The 22,242-nt window shown below is 39.0% G+C and overlaps 1 protein-coding gene across 1 annotated transcript in view; it reads left to right on the forward strand.

Moving 5' to 3' along the window:
* Window positions 1-22,242, forward strand: part of LOC309842409 (cytochrome P450 4X1-like) — a 37,789-nt gene that overhangs the window by 10,955 nt on the left and 4,592 nt on the right. The window contains exons 4-9 of the mRNA XM_082686541.1: window positions 557-684; window positions 3,645-3,772; window positions 3,857-4,011; window positions 16,900-17,006; window positions 17,578-17,768; window positions 20,984-21,117. Coding sequence (XP_082542667.1) covers window positions 557-684; window positions 3,645-3,772; window positions 3,857-4,011; window positions 16,900-17,006; window positions 17,578-17,768; window positions 20,984-21,117 — 843 coding nt within the window. The remainder of the gene's footprint in view (window positions 1-556; window positions 685-3,644; window positions 3,773-3,856; window positions 4,012-16,899; window positions 17,007-17,577; window positions 17,769-20,983; window positions 21,118-22,242) is intronic.

The following is a 22,242-nucleotide window of genomic DNA, read 5'->3' on the forward strand; positions in this document are numbered from 1 at the left end:
GTGTTTCCATTTCATATCATTTATAGGTATAAAGCACAGGAGGAGACATCTTGGGACAGAGTGGATATTCAGGTCTAGTTCCTTGCAAATTTTGTGTTTAAAGAATAGTTTATGGATTGATTTGGAGTCAAGAGGAGACGAATATTGTTGTATTTCTACCACAAGCTAGAGGATGGTTTAGATGCCTCATATATACACCTTCAATTAATCTGCACAGCAACACAATGAAGTAGATGCTTGCTATCATACTTTATCATTGAGAAAACAAAGGCTCAGGAAGATTAAGTGACTTATTCAGTTACTATACAGGTAGTAGCTGGTAATTTCAGGATTGGCATACTCATCAGGCTACAAAACTTGGGGTCTTCCTCACAATGTTAAATACATCCATCCCAGATGTATGTATCAAAACTCACTATATGAGCACTGCTCTGATTTCCACTCTGTTATGACAACCTGTGTGCCACAATCACCCCATGATGTTGTGTTCCTCACCTCTCCTTCTTCATTTCATCTAATAAAATGGCATGAGGTTTTGTTCCTTTTATTTCTCAAGGAAAAGGACTGCTGAGTCTAGATGGACCCCAGTGGTTCCAGCACCGTCGACTACTAACTCCTGGGTTCAGTGTTAATATCTTGAAATCATATGTTGAGGAAATGGCCCATTCTGTGAAAACAATGCTGGTAAGTGAACGGACAAAAAGTGCTCTGGTGTGATGCAGAATGCTTCCAACAAGGAATGGGTTTAACATGTGTACTGGGTAGTGAAAGTGAAAGTTGAGGGTGGTTCCTAGAAAATACCCAATGTTTAATTACCAGCTGAGCAAGAGGTGTCTATGTAAACTTCTGCTTTGGTTCTTTGGGTGATTAAATATGATAAAGATCTGGCCATCTGACTTAGATGTATTTTGAGACCCTGTGGCAGTAAACCAAGTACCAAGTAGTGAGATTCAGATGGTGAGTGCTATAAATGACAGGCAAGGGAACCAGGGCCAGCTATAGTGACTTCAGATTCAGAGGAGACTCAGATTTGCCAGGAAATATATAGCTGGACTTGATTATGTAGATAATATGGGTAAGGGAATTCTGGGCAGAGTGAATTAGCATGAACAAAGCATGGAAGTTAGAATGAACTTGCCTGATGGACACAAAGACCCTAGCAAAGTATAGTGTCTACTTGAAAGTTGCAATTGTGAGTTTCTTCTTGTGGATAGTGGTGGATCATTAGGAGCTGACTTGAGCCTTTTCTTTTTTCTTTCTTTTTTTTTTTTTAAGATTTTTATTTATTTGACAGAGACAGATCACAAGTAGGCAGAGAGGCAGGCAGACAGAGAAAGGAGGAGGCAGGCTCCCTGCTGAGCAGAGAGCCCGATGTGAGGCTCGATCCCAGGACCCTGGGATCATGACCTGAGCTGAAGGCAGAGGCTTTAACCACTAAGACACCCAGGTGCCCCTGACTTGAGCCTTTTCAAAGCAGCAGGAGAATGTTGGCAGGGCAATATTCCTGTGGGTGGTCTCTGATTGATACATGAGCTCATTCCAAAACTCCACTTGTACCTGGTATATTTTAGATTTTTAAATTTGTACCTTTTAAAAAATCAGACAAGTAATCCATTAATGAAAGTTTTATTAGAAACACTTCAAACCCCGCAAACAAAGCTAGAGTTTCCCTCCATCTTTATTTGTAAACCCATCCCTTTTCCCAAGAGAGAACCACTGTTACCCAGTACCAGATTGGTTGGGTTGTCACCGAAACGGATTCAACCTAAGTGGCCCTGGTTGGAGTAAAAAAAAAACAACCCATGTCTCAGCTCTTGGCAGAGAACCAGAGGTGCAGGCAAGGGGGCATAGGGCGGAGGCCATGCTCCTTCCATTCCTGTGCTGCGCAGCTTTGTGCACAACTGCAAATTAGCCAGTGGCGGTACTAGGTTTATCTCTGTTTCAAGAAAACCCTTCCTCGTTTCTCTGTCCCACCTATGCCTGAGACCCCATTCTTGGCTCCTATCCTCTGCTGAACTGTGCTCAAGTGCCTCCAACCTTGATCCTCCCCCCCCCTTTGCTCCCATTTCTTCTAAATTTACTTTATTTACTCAGTAAAATTTACATAACTCAAGATGAAAGCAATTGAATAAACAATTGACATTTGGGTAAAAGCTTTAAAAAAAAAATCTCTGCCTTTTTCTTTAGACTTCAAAATGCATAACAGTCCTGAGCAATGGCATAGGTGCTCAACAAATGTAGGTTGAGTTCACTTTAACCATTCAGATTTATTTGTGTTTTACACAAAGAATGCTTATGATGACAAATACATTTTCAGCAGGGAAATTTATGGCAGTTTCAGCCACAAAGCATCTCATGTGAGTTTTCCCAAGAGAGAACCACTGTTACCCAGTACCAGATTGGTTGTCATGTGAGTAGGTCACTTGGGGGAAGAAGTGGACAGAGGCAGCACTGGACTGGAAGTCACTCCCCAAAGCTGCTCCTTTCATGGCTTCCCTCTGTCCCCCACTTCAGAATTGAAAATGGATAAAGAAGATCCATTCATATAGTTTACATACACAATGGAAAATTACTCAGCCATCAGAAAGGATGAATACCTACCATTTGCATCAACATGGTTGGAACTAGAGGGGATTATGCTAAGTGAAAGAAGCCAAACAGAGAAAAACAAATATCATATGGTTTCACTCATATGTGGAACTTAAGGAATAGTGGAGAGGACCATAGGGAGGGAAAACCGAAAATGGGAAGAAATCAGAGATGGAGACAAACCGTGAGAGACTCTGGACTCCAGGAAACAAATTGAGGGTTACAAAACCCGGGGGTGGGGTGACTGGGTGTTAGGGATTAAGAAGGGCACATGTGGTGATGAGCACTGGGTGTGATACACAACTACTGAATTGTTGAACACTACATCAAAAACTATATGTTGACTAACTGAACATAATAAAAAATTTATTTAAAACTAAAACCAACCTGAGTCAAGGGGCAAAAAAAAGAAAGAAAGAAAGAAATGTGTTTGGTTTTTTAGTTTGGGTTTTTGTGGGGTTGTTTGTTTGTTTGTTTGTTTGTTTTTAGAAAGAGGGTGGGAGGATCAGAGGGAGAGAGAGAATCTTAAGTGGGGCTTGATCTCATAAACCTGAGATCATGACCTGAGCCGAAATCATGTCACACACTTAACCAATTCAGCCACCCAGGTGCCCCTGAATTGAAAATGTTTTTTACAGTGTTCCAAGTTTAAGTGTGGCTATGGTGGTTGGCAGTAGTGATGGTGGGCTAGAGTGTCTAGCAATTTGGGGACTGAAGACGGAGGAAGCCCTGGGAAAATCCTTTGTAATTATAGGTCTGTTTTCCTAGGACTCCGATCTTCTTTAATGCAGTTATGGTAATAACTGAAAGGTCAAAGATACTTAACTCAGCCATTTACCAGACCTGGTTTGCTCCATGCTCCTTCTCACCCAGCTGGGTGCAGTTTTTCTTTCCTCATGCCAAGTAAGCACTTGCTTAATTTACCTATTTGACCTCTGGCTCCTCCTAGGCCAGCACTCTACCTTACATCCTAAGATTTGGGTCAGGGAGGAGCCTTTGGATAAAGGCAGTTTGATGATGATGATGATGTCCTTGATCTTGACTTCCTGTGCCAGGGTAAGTGGGAGAAGATTTGCAGCTCTCAGGACACAGTTGTAGAGGTCTATGAGCATATCAGCTTGATGACCCTGGACATACTTATGAAATGTGCTTTCAGCCAGGAGACCAACTGCCAGATAAGCAGGTCAGTGACAGCAAAGCAAAAAAGACACCTGTCCGCCATCATCTAAGTCATTCATTGACATATTATCCCTGCTTTCTCTTCTAGCACCCATGATCTTTATGTTAAAACAATGTTTGAAGCCAACAAAATCACCTTTTACCGCTTATACAGTTTCTTACATCACGACGACATCATTTTCAAGTTCAGCCCTCAGGGCCACCGCTTACAAGAGATGGCCAAAATTCTACATCAATACACAGGTATTTCTTGCATTTGGGTGGCCCAAGTCTATACACTCATAATTGCTTTGTATCTGTCTAGAGGAATAGGTCTCAATGTAAAAAAAGAAAACATTCTTGTTCTTAATGGAGCTTTTATAGGGACAGTGCTGCTTTAGAAGATCTTGTTCGATCCATAGTAGTGGTTCTGTTAGAAGTTTTCTATACCGTGTTCATTATGTACAATTGTTATTAATACAGATATAACAAGGGGACATTTAATATCCCAAAGCATACAGGGCATATGGCTTTTTGTGCAATGTTTGCAGGAGTAAGAACACACCAAAAACACTCAAGCAACATAGGAATGAATACGGGAGCAGAGTGAGCATGGACATGCATTCAAAAGAAGGGGGAGATTGGGTTTGGTGGGCATAGAGTTTCAATTACACAAGATGAATAATTTCTAGAGATCTGCCTGTAAGTTAACAGTACTGTATTGGGCATGTAAAAGTTTGCTAAGTGGGCAGATCTCATGTTAAGTGTTCTTACTATAATAAAAAATAAATAAATAAAAGAAGCTCCATTTGGCGTGCCTGGCTGGCTCCGTCAGTAGAGCATGTGACTCTTGATCTCTGGGTTTTAAGTTCAAGCCCCATGTTGGGCATAGAGGTTACTTAAAATAAAATCGTTTTAAAAAAAAAAAAAGCTCCATTCAAAAATGGTTTTGGCAAGACTTATACATAAAAGTTGAAATAGATTAAGCCTTTTTTTTTTCAAGATTTATTCATATTAGAGAGAGAGACAGAGAGAGCACAAGCAAGGGGAGAGGCAGAGAGAGAGAGGGAGAAGGAGGCCTCCCACTGAACCAGGAGCCCAATGCAGGGCTCGATCCCAGGACCCTGGAGATCATGACTTGAGCCAAAGGCAGATACTTAACCATCTGGGGCCCCCAGGCACCCCAAAAGATTCAGCTTTTTAAGCAATTCAACATTATTTTTCATCAACACCATAATAGAGAGTATTTATCAAGAAGTTAATGAATCCTTCCTTGGCTCCACGACTTAGTGGCAGTGTGACTTTGGGTAAGTTTACTTACTGCTTTGTCTCAGTGTCATCTGTAAAATGAGGATAAAAGGCAACCTATCTCCTAGGTTTGTGGTGATGATTAAATATGTTAACATACATAAAGCACTTAGGACATTGCCTCACACTGAATAAATGTTAAACATAAAATGTAGTTACTTTAGCAAACATATATGCCTCAAAGAAATTTACAAGACACACCAACACATGCACAGCTACACAAACATAGATACACAGGAATGTAGATATTATGAGGAGGACACTCAGGGAAGCAGGTTAGGTTAACAATTTAAGACAGAGGGGTGCCTGGGTGGCTCAGTGGGTTAAAGCCTCTGCCTTTAGCTCAGGTCATGATCTCAGGGTCCTGGGATCGAGCCCCGCATTGGGCTCTCTGCTCAGTAGCAGGCCTGCTTCCTCCTCTCTCTCTGCCTGCCTCTCTGCCTACTTGTGATCTCTGTCTGTCAAATAAATAAATAAAATCTTAAAAAAAAAAAAAAACAGTTTAAGACACAGATGAACATTATATATAGCAGTAGTTCCAAACTTGTCCACATTGTGGCCCACACAGAATATTCTAAATTTGTATGGCTCATTAGAGTGGATCTGGGAACACCTATGAAGGGCTTGGTGAAAAAATTCTTTACTATTTCTTTATGTTACATAATTACGATGAAAAACAAAATGGAGAGTATTGGAGGAAAATTTTAAATTTGTTCAAAATAAAACCTTTTCAAAATTCTTATTTTTTTGTTGTTAAATTTATTTTTTTTATTGCATCTGGATTTTAAGTAGTAGTCACTAGCCTTCCCTTGTTCTAGGTTATCTCAGCCCTTGCTCTAATGACAGTTTGGGCTAGGTATGTCTTTATTATATGGGGAGCTGTTCTGTGCGGTGTAGGACTTCTAGCTGCATCCCTGATATCTACCCTCTCAGTGCCAATAGGACTCTGATAGTTGTGGCAACTGAAAATGTCTCCAGACATCGCTCAATGTCCCCTGGGATCAAAATTATCAGCAGTTGGGCTGCCAGAGTGACTGAGTTAGTTAAGCACCCAACTCTTGATTTTGGCTCAGGTCATGATCTCAGGGTCGTGAAATTGAGCCCTATGTTGGGCTCTGCGCTGGGTGTGGAACCTGCTTAAGATTCTCTTCCTCTACCCTCCCACTTCCCCCACCCCCGCTTGTGCTCGCTCTCACCCTCTCTGTCTCTCTCAAAAAGTAAAAAACTATAATAAAACGTTTTTAAAAATAATCTGCAGCTGAGACCCACTGCCTTATACCCAAACTGTAGAGACGTTCATCCATGCTTTTCTTCGAGTGCTTGTGTGATTTTGTTCTTTTTGCATTTAGATCTCTGATCCCTTTACAGTTTATTCTTATGTATGGTTTGAAGTGCTGATCTAACTTTTCCAAATAGTTATCCAGTTGTCCTAACGCCATATATTAAAAAGTTCCATCTTTTCTGTGATATGTGTATCCATAAATATATATATCTCCCACGGAATATTACCCAGCCATAAAAATATTGAGATCTTGCCCTCTGCAACAACATGCGTCCATACCTAGAGGGCATTATGGAAGTCAAGTCAGACAAAGACAAATACCCATATGACCTCGCGCTCAGATGTTTTGATTTAAGAAACAAAACAAATGAACAAACAAAGAAAAAAGAGACAAAAAATCAGACTCCTAAATATGGAGAACAAACTGGTATTTGCCAGAGGACAGGTGGATAAAGGGATGGATGAAGTAGATAAAAGAGATTAAGAGTATACTTACTCATCATGATAAACACTGAGCAATATGTAGGATTGCTGAATCATTATATTGTACACCTGAAACTAATATAATAATGTAATAATACTTCAATTAAAAATTTAATTTAATTTAATTTAATTTGAAAGCTCCATCTTTTCCAGCGATTTGAGATAACTTCCTTTATCAGATACTAAATTGAGATATGTCCTAGAGCTTATTTCTGGACTTTCTTTTCTATTCCATTGGTCTATTTGTTTATGTACTGAATCACAATGATTTACTTAAAAAGACTTTGTAGTATGTTGGTTTTTTGTGGTGTTGTTTCTTCTTTTTTTTTTTTTTTTAAGCAAACTAGGGATGCCTGGGTGGCACAGTCAGTTAAATGTCCAACTATTGGTTTTGGCTCAGGTTGTGATTTCAGGGTCATGAGATCGAGCCCTGCTCCGGGCTCCCCACTCAGGATGGAGTCTGCCTGAGATTCTCTTTCCCCCTCTCTCAGCTCCTCTACCCCATGCTCACACACACTCTCTCTCCCTCTCTCCTAAAATAAATTTAAAAATTAACAAGCTATTTTTCAGAGAGTTCTAGGTTTACAGGAAAATCAAGCAGAAAGTACAGAGAATTCTCATATGCTTTCTCACTTCCTGGTGAAATCCGTAGTTTACATTAGTGTTCACTATTTATATTTGCACACTCTATGGGTTTTGACAAATACATTAGGATATGTATACCCCTCTATTCCTAGTTTTCTGAGAGGTGTTTGTTTTTTTAAATCATAGACGGGTGTTAGATTGTGTCAGATCTTTTTTTCTGCATCTTTTGTGATGGTCCTATGATTGTTCTTTAACTTATTGATGTGATAGATAACATTAATTGATTTTGAATGTGGAACCAGATTTGTGTATCTGGAATAAATCCCACTTGGTCATGGTGTATAATTCCTTCTATGCATTGTTGGATTCAATTGGCTAATATTTCGTTGAGGATTTTAGCATCTATTTCATGAGAGATACTGGTTTGTAGTTTTCCTTTCTTGTAATGTCTTTGTCTGGTTTTGATATTAGGATAACGGCTGGCCTCATACACTGAGTTAGAGAATATTCCTCTGCTATTTTCTGGAAGAGATTGTAAAGAATTAGTATGATTTCTTCCTTAAATATTTGATAGAATAAACCAGTGAAGTCATTTAGACCTAGTCCTTCCTGTTTTGGGAAGGCTATTAATGATTGATTTAATTTCTTTAATAGATATAGGCCTATTTAGATTATCTATTTCTCTTGTTGAGTTTTGGTAGATTGTGTCTTTCAAGAATTCAGTCCATTTCATGTTGGTTATCAAATTTATGGGCATACACTTGTTTATAATATTCCTTTATTATCTTTTTTAATGCCCATAGAATCAGTACTGATGTCCCCTTTTATTTCTGATATTAATAATTTGTGTCCTCTCTCTTTTTTTCTTGGTTAACCTGGCTAGAGATTTATCAATTTTATCCATCTTTTTATTTTTTTATTTTTTTTTAACTTTTTATTTTTTATAAACATATATTTTTATCCCCAGGGGTACAGGTCTGTGAATCACCAGGTTTACACACTTCACAGCACTCACCAAAGCACATACCCTCCCCAATGTCCATAATCCCACCCCCTTCTCCCAAACCCCCTCCCCCCAGCAACCCTCAGTTTGTTTTGTGAGATTAAGAGTCACTTATGGTTTGTCTCCCTCCCAATCCCATCTTGTTTCATTTATTCTTCTCCTACCCACTTAAGCCTCCATGTGGCATCACCACTTCCTCATATCAGGGAGATCATATGATAGTTGTCTTTCTCTGCTTGACTTATTTCGCTAAGCATGATACGCTCTAGTTCCATCCATGTTGTCGCAAATGGCAAGATTTCATTTCTTTTGATGGTTCATTGATTTTATCCCTTGATTTCCTGTTTTCAGTTTCACTGATTTCTGTTCTAATTTTTATTTCCTTTGGATTTAATGTGTTCTCTTTTTAGTTTCCTAAGGGATAAGATTATATTGCTGATTTTAGATCTTTCTTCTTTTTAATTTACTTTGGATTTAATGTGTTCTCTTTTTAGTTTCCTAAGGGATAAGATTATATTGCTGATTTTAGATCTTTCTTCTTTTCTAATATATTAATTCAAAGTTATAAAGTTCCCTCTATGATGAATTCACAGACCTGTGCCCCTGAAACAAATAATACATTTTATGTTAATTAAAAAAATAGAAAAATAAAGTTCCCTCTAAGTACTGCCTTCACTGTATTGCATAATTTTGATTAGTTGTATTTTAATTTTCATTTAGTTCAAAATATTTTAAAATTTTTCCCTTGAGATTTCTTTGGCCCATGTGTTATTTAGAAATCTGTGGTTTACTCAATAACTATTTTGGAGTTTCCCAACTACCATTCTGTTATTGATTTCTACTCCATTGTGGTCTGAGAGCACACTGATATGATTTATGTTCTTTTAAAATTTAGGGTGTGTTTTATGGACCAAATGTGGTCTATCTTGGAGAATGTTCTCTGTTAGCTTGTAAAGGAAGTGTATTCTGCTGTTGTTGGATGATGTGTTCTATAGATGTGAAATAGATCCAGTTGACTGAAGATATTGTTCAGTTCAACTATGTCCTTGCTGATTTTCTGACTATTGGATCTGTCCATTATTGACAGGGGATTGTTGAAGTCTCCAACTATAAGAGTAGATTCATCTGTTTCTCCTTGGAGTCCTATTATTTTTTGCCTTACATGTTTGACACTCTGTTGCATTCACATTTTTTTTAAAAAGATCATATCTATTTATTCATTAGAGACACACAGAGAGAGGCAGAAGGAGAAGCAGGCTCCCCCTCAGAGCAGAGAGCCTGATGCAGGACTGATGTGGAGCTCCATACCAGGACCCTAGGATCCTGACCTGAGTCAAAGGCAGATGCTTAACCGATGGAGCCACCCAGGCACCCAGGTGCTTTCACATTTTTTTTTTAATTCTTTTTTTTTTTTAAGATTTTATTTATTTATTTGACAGACAGAGATCACAAGTAGGCAGAGAGTCAGGCAGAAAGAGAGGAGGAAGCAGGCCCCTGGCTGAGCAGGGAGCCCGATGCGGGACTCGATCCCAGCACCTGGGATCATGACCTGAGCTGAAGGCAGAGGCTTTAACCCACTGAGCCACCCAGGCGCCCCAAGAAGAGCCAAAATTTTGATTTATTAATTTGGTCTACTGTTTTTCTGTTCTCTACCAAACTAACTTTGCTATTTTCTTTATTTTTTGTACTCTCTGTTGGTTTATTTTGGTATTCTTTTTCTAGTTTTAAATTAGGATTTGATATATTTGCAGTAGTTCTCCCTCATCCATGGTTTTGCTTTCCATGATTTCAGTTACCCATGGGCAATTGTGGTCCAGAAGCAGATGATCCTTCTGATGTCTCATCAGAAAGTCAGTAGTAACCTAACTCTATGTCTCATCGCTTGTATCTTTCCCTTCACTTCATCTCATCACATAGCTATTTTATCATCTCACATCATCACAAGAAGGAGGGTGATAGTACAATGAGTACTTTTGAAAAAGAGCAAGAGAACATATTCACATAAATTTTATTACGGCATATTTTTATAATTGTTTTATTTTTTGTTGTCATTGCTAATCTCTTACTGTGCCTAATTTATAAGTTAAACTTTATCATAAGTATGTATATATAAGAAAAAAAACATATAGGGCTTGGTATTATCTGTGGCTTCAGGTATCCATTGGTGGTTTTGGTATATATCTCTGCAGGTAAGAGAGGACTACTGTATTTTATTCTTTCATTCTTTTCCTATTTTTTATTTGCTTTGTTAATCTATTTGTATGTGTATTTGTATGTTTTTTCTTTTTTTATTGTGCTAAAATACACAAAAGGTAAACTCTATCATCTTAACCATATTTTATTTTTTAATCATTTTTTATTTTTTAAAAGATTTTGTTATTTTATTTTTTTGACAGAGAGAGAGCACAGGCAGGCAGAGTGGCAGGGAGAGGCAGAGGGAAAAGCAGGCTCCCCACTAAGCAGAGAGCCCAGTGTGGGCTCAGTCCCAGGACCCTGGGATCATGACCTGAGCCAAAGGCAGACGCTTAACTGACTGAGCCACTCAGATGCCCCAACCATATTTTAGATGTACAGTTTGGTGGTATTAAATACACTTCCACTGTTGTACAGCCATCACCATCGATCCCTGTAAACCTATTTGTCTTGTAAAACTATAATTCTATACCAGTTAAACAGTAACTCCCTATTCTCCCCTCCCCTCAGTCCCTCACAATCACCATTGTACTTTTTGTCTTTATGATTTGGGCTACTCTGAGTACCCTATAAATGTAATCTATGGATATTCATCTTTTTGTAACTGGCTTATTTTGCTGAGCATGTCCTCAAGGTTTATCCATGCTGTAGCATATGTCAGAATTTCCTACTTTTTTAAGAGTGAAAATATTCCATTCTATGCATATTCCATCACAGTTTGTTTATGCATTCATCCATCAATGGGCACTTGGGTTGCTTCCATATTTTAGCTTTTCTGAATAATGCTATTAGAAACATGCGTGTACAAATAACTCTTCAAGACTCTGCTTTCATTTCTTTTGAGGGTATATTCAGACATGGAATTGCTGGATCATATGATAATTCTATTTTTTTTTAATGTTTTTTTTTTTAATTTTTATTTTTTATAAACATATATTTTTATCCCCAGGGGTACAGGTCTGTGAATCACCAGGTTTACACACTTCACAGCACTCACCAAAGGATAATTCTATTTTTTTATTGTTTGAGGAGCTGCCATATTGTTTTCCACAGCAACGGTAGCATTTTGCATTCACACCAATAGCATGCAAGAGGTTCTGTTTTCTCCAAATTCTTGCCAACACTTGTTTCCTGGGGTTTTTGATAGTAGCAATCCTAATAAGTCCGAGGTGGTATCTTATTGTAGTTTTGATTTGCATTTCCCTAATAATTAGTGATGTTGAACATCTTTTCTGTTCATGTGCTAATTAGCCATTCATACGTCTTCTTTGGAGAAATGTCCTCTTAAGTCCTTTACCCATTTTTGAATCAGGTATTTTTGGTGTTGTATTCTAGGAGTTCTTCATATATTCTGGATATGAATCCCTTTTCAGACAGAAAATTCGCAAATATTTTCTCTCATTCTGTGGGTTGCCCTTTTACTCTATGGATACTGTTTTTAAATTTTCATGAAGTCATAATTTGCCTGCCTTTTCTTGTGTTACCTCTGTCTTGGGTGTCAGTGCAAGAAATTCTTACTAAATTCAGATTTTAAAGATTTTATATATTTGTTTGACAGAGAGAGACACCGCAAGAGAGGGAACACAAGCAGGGGGAGTGGGAGCAGGAGAAGCAGGCTTCCTGCCAAGCAGGGAGCCTGATGACTCCATCCCAAGACCCTGGGACCATGACCCAAGCCAAAGGCAGACACTTAACAACTGAGCCACTCAGGTGCCCTAAATCCTGTGGCTTTTAATCCTATTTTTCTTTTTTTTTTTTTTTTAAGATTTTATTTATTTATTTGACAGACAGAGATCACAAGTAGGCAGAGAGGCAGGCAGAGAGAGAGAGGAAGGGAAGCAGGCTCCCTGCTCAGCAGAGAGCCCAATGCAGGGCTCCATCCCAGGACCCTGAGACCATGACTTGAGCCTAAGGCAGAGGCTTAACCCACTGAGCCACCCAGGCACCCCAATCCTATTTTTCTTTAAAGAACTTTATTGTTTGAGGGGCACCTGGGTGGCTCAGTGGGTTAAGCCTCTGCCTTTGGCTCAGGTCATGATCCCAGGGTCCTGGGATCAAGCCCCACATCGGGCTCTCTGCTCAGTGGGGAGCCTGCTTCCTCCTCTCCCTCTCTCTGCCTGCCTCTCCGCCTCCTTGTGATCTCTGTCAAATAAAAAAAAATTTTTTTTGAAGAATTTTATTGTTTGAGGTCTCATAATTAGGTCCTTGATCTATTCTGAGTTAATTTTCAAATATGGTATTAGCTAAGGTCTAACTTCATTCTTTTGTATGTAAATGCCCAGTTTTCCCAGAAACATTTGTTGAAAAGACTATTCTTTACCCTATTGAATGGTTTTGGTATCCTTGTCGAAAATTATTTGACCATATATGTGAGGCTTTATTTCTGGGCTCTGTATTCCATTCTTGTATAGTATATGTCTATCTTTATGTTGATACCACACTCTTTTGATTACCATAGCTTTGTAGTAAGTTTTGAAGTTAGGAAGAAATGTGAGTCCTTCAAGTTTTGTTCTTTTTCGGGATGGTTTCGACTCTTTGCAGTCCCTTGAGATTCCATAGAGTTTTAGAATGGCTTTTTATATTTCTGATTGCTGTGTGTGTTTAAGGCTATGAATTTTCTTTTGTTTATTGATTATATCTCATGTATTTTGATAAGTAATGTTTTTTATCTTTTTTTCAGAAATTCTTTAATTTAAATTTCTATATCCCTTTTACTCAATAAGTGTTTAGTAGATGATTTATAAATTTCTAGGTGAAAAGCTGTCTTCTTTTTATTTTTTTAAAATTCCTATTGCAATTAGGAAGTATTATCTGTAGTATTTCCATTTTACAGAACTTACTAATGTTTTCCTTGGTCTAATATGATCAAGTTCCATAAATGTTCCATGTACTTTTATGAAGAAGATAAATTCTCTATTATTGAATATATGTCTGATATTTTCATCCATATGTTCTGCCTTATTATTTTGTTTAGATCTTCTATATCTTATTTTTGTCCACTTGACCTATCCTGTACTGGGAGTGGTATATTGAAGACTCCTATTATTAGTGTGATTCTACCTACTTTTCCTTGCATTTCCTATAGTTTCTGCTTTAAATAGGTACTGCTGTGTTATTTGGTGTATTTATATGTTCATAAATATTATTGTGATATCATGACTTTTTTTAAGATTAAATTTTTAAGTAATCTCTACACCCAATGTGGGGCTCAAACTAATAACCCTGAAATCAAGAGTCGCATGCTCTACCAACCAACCCAGTCAGGTGCCCTATGATATCCTGACTTTTAACATTAAAAACTGACCTTCATGGAATGCCTGGGTGGCTCAGTCAGTCAAGTATCTGCCTTCGGCTGAGGTCATGATCCCAGAGTCCTAGGATCCAGTTCCACATCAGGCTCCTTTCTCAGCAGGGAGTCTGCTTCTCCCTCTGCCTGCTGCTCTGTCTGCTTGTGCTCTCTCTCTCTCTCTCTCTCTGACAAATAAATAAATAAAATCTTAAATAAAATAAATAAATAATAAAAACTGGCCTCTTTTCTAGTGAGTTTTTGTTCAAATTCTATTTTGTTTGATATCAGGATTGCAGCCCCAATTTTCTTACTACTTTCATTTGTCTGGTATATCCTCGTCCATCCCTTTATTTGTAGATATCTTCAACTGCTTTGTTTTATGTGTTTTTCTTACATGTAGCACATAGCTCTGTTTTGCTTTATGAGTCAATTTGAAAACATGTTTACTGTAGTAAACAAGTCATTCCCATTCTTATTTGTTGAAATGCCTGACATGTTCGGACTCAACACTGTCGTATTTTTATGATTTACTACGTGTATACGTTATAGTTACTGTATGTATTCATTTCCCAAAGGCTTCCTGAACAAATCACCATTCACTGGTTCTGGGTGAACATGAATTTTGGGGGGACATTATTCAACTCAGTACACTGTGTTCCTTTCTCTATGTGGTATGTCTTCTTTGCTCTTTTAAAATATATCTTCTGATATTTAAGAAAGTATATTTTTTCCTCTGGCTACCCTAGTGTTTAGTCCTTCTATAAATCCTTCTTCTTTCCCTTATTTACACTTTTGCCGTCTGGCTTGTCGTTTTTACTATGGTAAATACAGGTAACATTTACCATCTGAATCTTTTTAAAGTATACAGATTAGTGCTAATAATTATATTCACATTATTGTGCCATCACCACCACCATCCATCTCCAGAACTCATTTCACCTTGCAAAATTGAAACTCCATATATAGTAAATGGCAATCCCTCTTTATACTCTTTTCTTGGGCCCTGGAAACCACCGTTCCACTTTCTTCATCTACAAATTTGACTACGTATTCTATCATATAGTATTTGTCATTTGTGTCGGGTTGGTTGATGGTTTGTCAGCTTTTAGTAATTCCCTTTTATTTTCATTTATTACCTATACAATTATTAGTGGTCTTTTTTTTTTTTTTCCGAACTTCAGAGATGTATTAATCTGTGTAAACCCCAGCACAATACCCTAACGCGATTTCACACGTTTAGAGGAGAAATACTTCTTGGATAAGTGGAAAATTGTAAGAATGGCTTCTGGAAGGCTTTCATTCTGAACAGCTTTATATTGAAACACTTCATTTAGAAGTCTGCATCTTCTTTCTTCAGTTTGCTGTGATCTACATTCACTGAGCCAAACGTGTATTAATCATGGGGGTCCAATTTTTTCAAGATCTGGAATATTCTTATCCCCACTGACATCTGGATTGAGCAACGCCAAGTGAATCTCCAGTGCCTCCCACTCCAATAAATATAAGGACGAGAATCAAGCTCAGATGCTTCTTGGTCTGACTGAGGATCTGAAGTAACATGGTTGCAGCAGAGGCCTCAGGTCCAGAGGGAAAAAAGATCAAATGTGCAAGGCCCCCAACAATTAGTGGTTATTCTACTTTCCCCTTTCTCCCTCCCTTCTCCTATTTTTAGTTGAATTATTTTCACTCTTAGTGTTTATGTGATATTCTTCTGTCCATGGTGCCAATGCTTATTTTAGTCTGAGATTTAGAATTCCATCTATGAATTGCATGCCTCAGTTCTTTAATGAAGTTTTCCTAGTCATCTCATGGTTGGATGAAGCTCAGTCACTAGATACCTCAGGATGGGCTCATGAGCATAGTATTGTCTGAGTTCATGGAAGTTTATACCTGTTCTTTGGTAGACTTCATATTTGCTTGAATGACAATTTTCCTAGATATAAAATATTTACTACTACTTTGTTTCCTTGAGTTTCTTGAAAATGCTCTAATCTTTTCCCAATGCAGGGTTTGAACTCACAACCTTGAGATCAAGACCTTAGCCAAAATCAAGAGTCATGGGACACCTGGGTGGCTCAGTGGGTTAAAGCCTCTGCCTTCGTCTCAGGTCATGATCCCAGGGTCCTGGGATCGGGCCCCACATCGGGCTCTCTGCTTAGCAGGGAGCCTGCTTCCCCCTCCCTCTCTCTCTGCCTGCCTCTCTGCCTACTTGTGATCTCTGTCTGTCAAATAAATAAATAAAAATCTTTAGAAACAAACAAACAAACAAAAAAAATCAAGAGTCAGACACTTAACTGACTGAGCCACCCAGGCATCCTGAAAATGCTCTAATCTTGCTTTGATTTCTTTATTGTTCTTGAGGAGTATGATGCTGCCTTAATTTTCTTACCCTTGGAAGTCATTGGGTCTTTTTGTTTGGAGTCTCTGAGGATTTTCTTTTCTCTGTCTTCAATATTGAGTAGTTTTACTAGGGTATATATTGGCATTGGTTATTCTAACTTTTCTAACTGTTCTAACTTTTCCAAAGATAGGGTTGGCCTCTTAAGGTATACATTTAAATTTTGTTTCACTTCCAGAAAGTTTTCTTGAATTACAGTTTTAGTATTCTGTTTCGTATTTCTGTGGGGTTCTCTTTTAAGCCCCTTCAGTTATACAGAATGTATAACTAATTTTTCTTTGCCTGTCTTCCATTTCATTTTATAACTTTTCCATGAAAATGACATATTAGACTGAGAAAGAAAAGAATGTTTGAGACCATCTTTATTACATCGCCTGCCTACTTGTATAAAGACTATTCCAAATGTATTGTGTTTCTTTGATCAAAGTTTGTCATTTGATGGGAGAACAAACATCTGCAAAAATTAAATCTATTGAAATACAATGTACCCATTCTAAGATCAGGGAATTAGGTATGATTTGAAGCTACTTGTAGGCCATGGCTTGCTCTGTAATAATTTTACTTTAACCTTGCTGTCACTTTGCTAATCGGGAATTGTTATTCTGTCCCAGAAAACCTAATCCAGGATAGAAAGAAATTCCTGAAAGACGAAAAGAAGCATGGTAGTACTCAGAAGCAGAAGTACCAGGATTTTCTGGATGTTATACTTTCTGCCCAGGTAAATTTTTCAAATGTCTGAGGCTGCTCATATATGTAGTTAATTGTGCAGGTGAATGGATAAGTGAGGTGGAGGGAAGACAAGAGGAAAATTGATCAGCTAAATTTAACAATACTTTCGAACTGATGGGTTGGATCCATTCGGTTTCAGGTGAAGATAGAAGTCTATAATTCTGTCACTAGAGGGAGTCGGACAAGACTACATTTTTAACTAATTGGACAGGACTTGGTGATTACTGCAAAGATACATGGCAGTGTAGGGAAGCACAGGAAAATGGGTCATAGCGTAAGTTGGTAAAATGATGAGGAGGAGGTGCTGGGGAATCTGCATAAATCTGGCAGGATGAATCAAGGAGCTCTTTGCAAGGCCTGCTTTCCTTATCTAATGTTGGTTCTCCTTTTTACTCTGGTCAAAGTGTGATTCCTACTATGTATTTGTTGAACTGACTTAAAATTGAAACTCTCGTATGAAACTCTAGTGGTCCCCCCCCCACCCAAGCCATTATCTTGGTTAGGGCTGCAGATATCTATAAACTGACATTGCAGAAACATCTCTCTACTATACCTTCCAGGCTGAAAATGGCAACAGCTTCTCAGATACTGACCTAAGGTCTGAGGTGAACACACTGATGTTGGCAGGGCACGACACCACAGCAGGGAGCATCTCCTGGCTCCTCTACTACCTGGCTCTGAACCCTGAGCATCAAGAGAGATGCCGGGAGGAGATCAGGGGCATCCTGGGGGACGGGTCTTCTATCACCTGGTAAGATCTGCATTCTTAAACATTTCATCTTGCTTCCTCTCCATGCATTTTGCTTTATTCTCTCCTCTGGTACCTTGGTGACCATTGTGCTTCAAGATATGTGCCTGTAGAAACAGAACAGGCAGGCAACTATTCTGCCTGTTTTCTAGAGAGACCAAAATTATCCCTATATCTTTGCCAAAGAAGTTCACTCATCCGTGAGTTAGCTGCTTCATTGTTTTTCTAATCAGTGGTGTGTAATGTCCCATTTCTTTCACCTGGCTGGGTATGCTGGAAAAGGGGAATTGATCCCTAGACTTGCATTCAGAGTTTGAATGGTAAGACTCAGGTGCGTCTCCTCTCTGAGACCCCAGCAAGCACCCATATCATTTAAGCTCCCATTGTAGTCATTCCCTCCCATCTCCTTGTTTACTCCTCAGGACTGGCTCAAACTTTGAACATAGTACTAAAGGATACACACTGTAGTTAAGTCCAGTGATTATGGACTGAGAACATTCTAAGTACTGAGGCACTTCGGAAATGTGCCAGATTTGGTGTAGATCCTGCTCTCAATGAGCTTACACCCTGGGACAGGAGACAGCCCTCTGTATGAATAATTGCCATATAACCTGGTAAGGGTAGCGAGAGAGAGATGCGCTGGCTACTATAGAAAATCAGAAGACAGGCACCTGACCTGGTTTTGGGGACCCAAGGGGACTTCTTGGGAGAACTGATGCCCCAGCTGCCTCTTATAGGATGAGTTAGCCAGGTAGAAAATGTCAACACCATTTTGAAAGACCTTGAAATTATCTGGCTGTTCAAACAGTGCCCAGGTTATGGATTTGCCCTTGAGACACACTGTCTGACAGAAAAACAAACACATCTCTGATTCAAAACACATTCTTTACCCTAGGTAGATATTTCACTTACCATTGCTTTGATGGCCAAAGGGACAGAAAGATAGAAAGCATAAGGACTATCTAGCCCCAGGAGTAGGGAGGATACACCATATTTCAAATGGAAAGGTCAGCTCAGTTAGAATATTTGCAAGGGAAAATTTGGATTTATATAGATATGCTAGAGCTCCTACTTTTTATAAGGAAGTAATAGTTATTTCCTACCATAAATTAAAGGTTTAATCTGTATAGCACAAAATATAGTGTTGATTAGTCATTTTTTATCATTGATTAACATTAATTGGATATTTAACCTGTTTAGAGTGTATATTATACAACCCCAATATTGGCCTTTCTCATGCTTGTCTGGCATATGTGAAATGTAAAAACAATAAAGAAATCTTTGCCAGGTGAGAAAACAAAGTCTAAAGGATCTACTAAGTACGACTTATTTTAATGAGAGAAGGAAAAATAATTTTATATAAAATAAATTTTTATTCCATTATATGGCCCTCTACTCACATTTAATGAAATGTGTACATAGTATGCTGAAAATTTATAATTCTTTAAGACAGACAATAAAGCCACATTGCAAGGAGCAATTTCTGAAAAAAATGGCAAGTTGTTCAACGTCTCCATTTGACTTGTCAGCCGTTTCGGCATTGGGTTAAAATTCCTCTCTTCGGGGCACCTGGGTGGCTCAGTGGGTTAAGCCTCTGCCTTCGGCCCAGGTCATGATCCCAGGTCCTGGGATCGAGCCCCGAGTCGGGCTCTCTGCTCAGCAGGGAGCCTTCTTCCCTTCCTCTCTCTCTGCCTGCCTCTCTGCCTACTTGTGATCTCTGTCTGTCAAATAAATAAAATCTTTAAAAAAAAATTTTTTTTTAAAATTCCTCTCTTCTTCTTGCACCAGGGCTAAGATGGACAACATTGTGTTTCTAAAATATGCAAAGTGCCAGGCTAAGCAGAATTACCTTTTTTATTCTGAGCTTGAGGAGGAAAAAGCTCAAAATGAAAATTTCACACTACTGAATGGTCAGAGCCTGCATTCAAAATAAGTAATCATAAAAGCAAGCAGAAATAGAATAAAGCAAATATACTGAATATATGCAGTCATTTTATGACTGGCTGATTGGCTAGGATTAAAAAAAAAAAAACAAAAAACCTCATTCTTCTCCCTCTGATATTTCAGCCTTGTGTGAGACAAGTTCTTTTCATCTCTGGGGTGAAATCTTGAGTGAATTTCATAGAGTCCCCATCAAAAGAGCAGTCTCATTTCAGTAATGAAGCTGTCTGGTCCAGTGGAATAATGAAAAGTACAAATTCATATCCACTTGTATCCTCTCCCTCCATCCCAGATCAGCATTTCTTTGGGTCTGGAAGCCAGTGATGGGTGAGGGGTTTGTGGTTGGCTTTATTTTACTGACCAGTTCCTCCCCAACCCAGTAGCTTCTGTTTCTGACCCTTCCAAAAGTGGTCCCAGGAGGGAGCCAGGAGGAGAAAGGGGTTGGTCCTATGGTGATTTGCCCTCTGAGCTGGGTGGCTAGTGAGTGCTTCCTTTCACTCACAATGGGTACATCTGTGAGTTTCTTGGAGATTCTTTCACTGGACCTTTGCCATGGTGATTCACGGGGCAATGAGGGAATTCTTATCCTCAGAATTCTTTTCAAACTGGTTCTGAAGCTCTGACTCTTGCCAATTTATTGGCCCATAGAGTACACTGGAGTACTCCCGACTTGTTTGTCGCTGTTGCTCTCCCCCAACTCCCTGTCTGTTCTGAATCACAGACCTCTGTGATCTATCAGTCCTCTGTTTCCCAAACTCCCAAACTCAGGGGATACATGTCAGATCATCGAAGTGACCCAAGGAGCCCCTCTTTGCCTAACATGGTTGGGAGACTCTCCTCCATTCTCCACAGCATTCGGGCATTCCAACAATGCTCTTTAAAGGATATATTTTTTTTATTCTCAAAACTCTTAAGCCCTCTCTCTTCAGTCCTCAGTCATTCTTTCTACATTCTTTCTACATTCTTGACTTACATGGTGAGCTAAGAGTTGCAAAACAGATTTCAGAAATCTCCCTACCAAATCCTTTACCGGTAGATAAGCATCTCACTTTATAATGGACACTTGTTTGGTCCCCTCTTCCTCTGGAACCTCAGCTGATCCTGAGGCAGAGTCTCACATTCTCACAGAGTCTCACATTACATAAGCCAATTGCAAAATAACTTTAACCTAGAGATGATATTTACCAGGACCAAACACCAAAGAGGAAAAAAACATCATTATTTACAAACTAGATATGGAGACTGAGTTCCCTCCCTTCCTTCCCTTGTCCTCACAGGGACCAGCTGGGTGAAATGTCATACACCACAATGTGCATCAAGGAGTCACTCCGACTGGCGCCTCCAGTCCCATCCATTTCCAGAGAGCTCAGCAAGCCTATTACCTTCCCAGATGGACGCTCCCTGCCTGCAGGTCTTTGCATTCTTTTCTTAAGCAGTTCCTAGAGACAAGGGGATCCTAGTGACCACAGCGACAAAGACTGGCCTCAACAATCCTCAACTCTTAGAGGAGTCAAAAGACAAACCTAAGGAAGTCTGGCTTAGGGTGGGTGCCTACCAAGACCTCAGTGGGTAATTCTTTGATCAGATGTGGTTTCCAGACTTTCCCAAAACACATAGCAATTTGCAGAGAAGCTCTGTCTAGAACCTGGGTGGCTAGAATCCCAACTCAGGGTTTCTTCATTCACAGGGCATTGTTTCTAAAATAATCTTTGTTTGGCTTAGTTTGAGACCCAGGTGAGACTTCATGGGAGATGAGCATCATTATACTTATCTAGAAGACCCAAGGTGGGGTCTTTGGCATTATTATCATCAAAATATTACTCTTATAAGTGTGCAGCACTTAATAGTTAACATGGAACCTTCAAACACATTATCTCATTTTCCTGCCCTTGAAACATGATCTTAACAGACATTTATATGGGGCTTCTCAGTTTACAAAGCACTTTGAAAGCACACTACACACATGGTATAGCCAAAAATTCACTGGAGACCCCAATGTGCAGATGAGCAGAATTAAAACTTGCATAGAGGCCCCACACCTCACCCAGTGTTCTTCATAGCACAGGTCTCTGAGCAGGGCGAGTGGAAGGCAGAAGGGTGTCACATGAGATAGCCTTCACATGTCTGCTTTGGTGTCCTGTTAACTCTTGCCATTGGAAACAAGCTGACAGGATTGCTTGTAGCAAATACCAACAGCCTATCACTGTGACTTTGTTGACAGATCCAGAATTAACTTACCAGAATTTTTTATGGTAATCAAATAATCTTCAAAATCTCTCTCCTCTTCTTTTTTTTTTTTTAACTTTTTATTTTTTATTAACATATAATGTATTATTAACCCCAGGGGTACAGGTCTGTGAATCACCAGGTTTACACACTTCACCTTCCCCAATGTCCATAACCCCACTTCCCTCTCCCTACCCTCTCCTCTTCTTTTTTGATCCCCAAACCATGTGGATACTTGCCAAAATTTCCTCCCTTCCACTTACGAACAGAACCAAAAGAAACTTGTCATTGGACCTACATGATGGAATTA

Source organism: Mustela nivalis (assembly GCF_964662115.1).
Source record: "Mustela nivalis genome assembly, chromosome: 10".
Lineage (NCBI taxonomy): Eukaryota > Metazoa > Chordata > Mammalia > Carnivora > Mustelidae > Mustela > Mustela nivalis.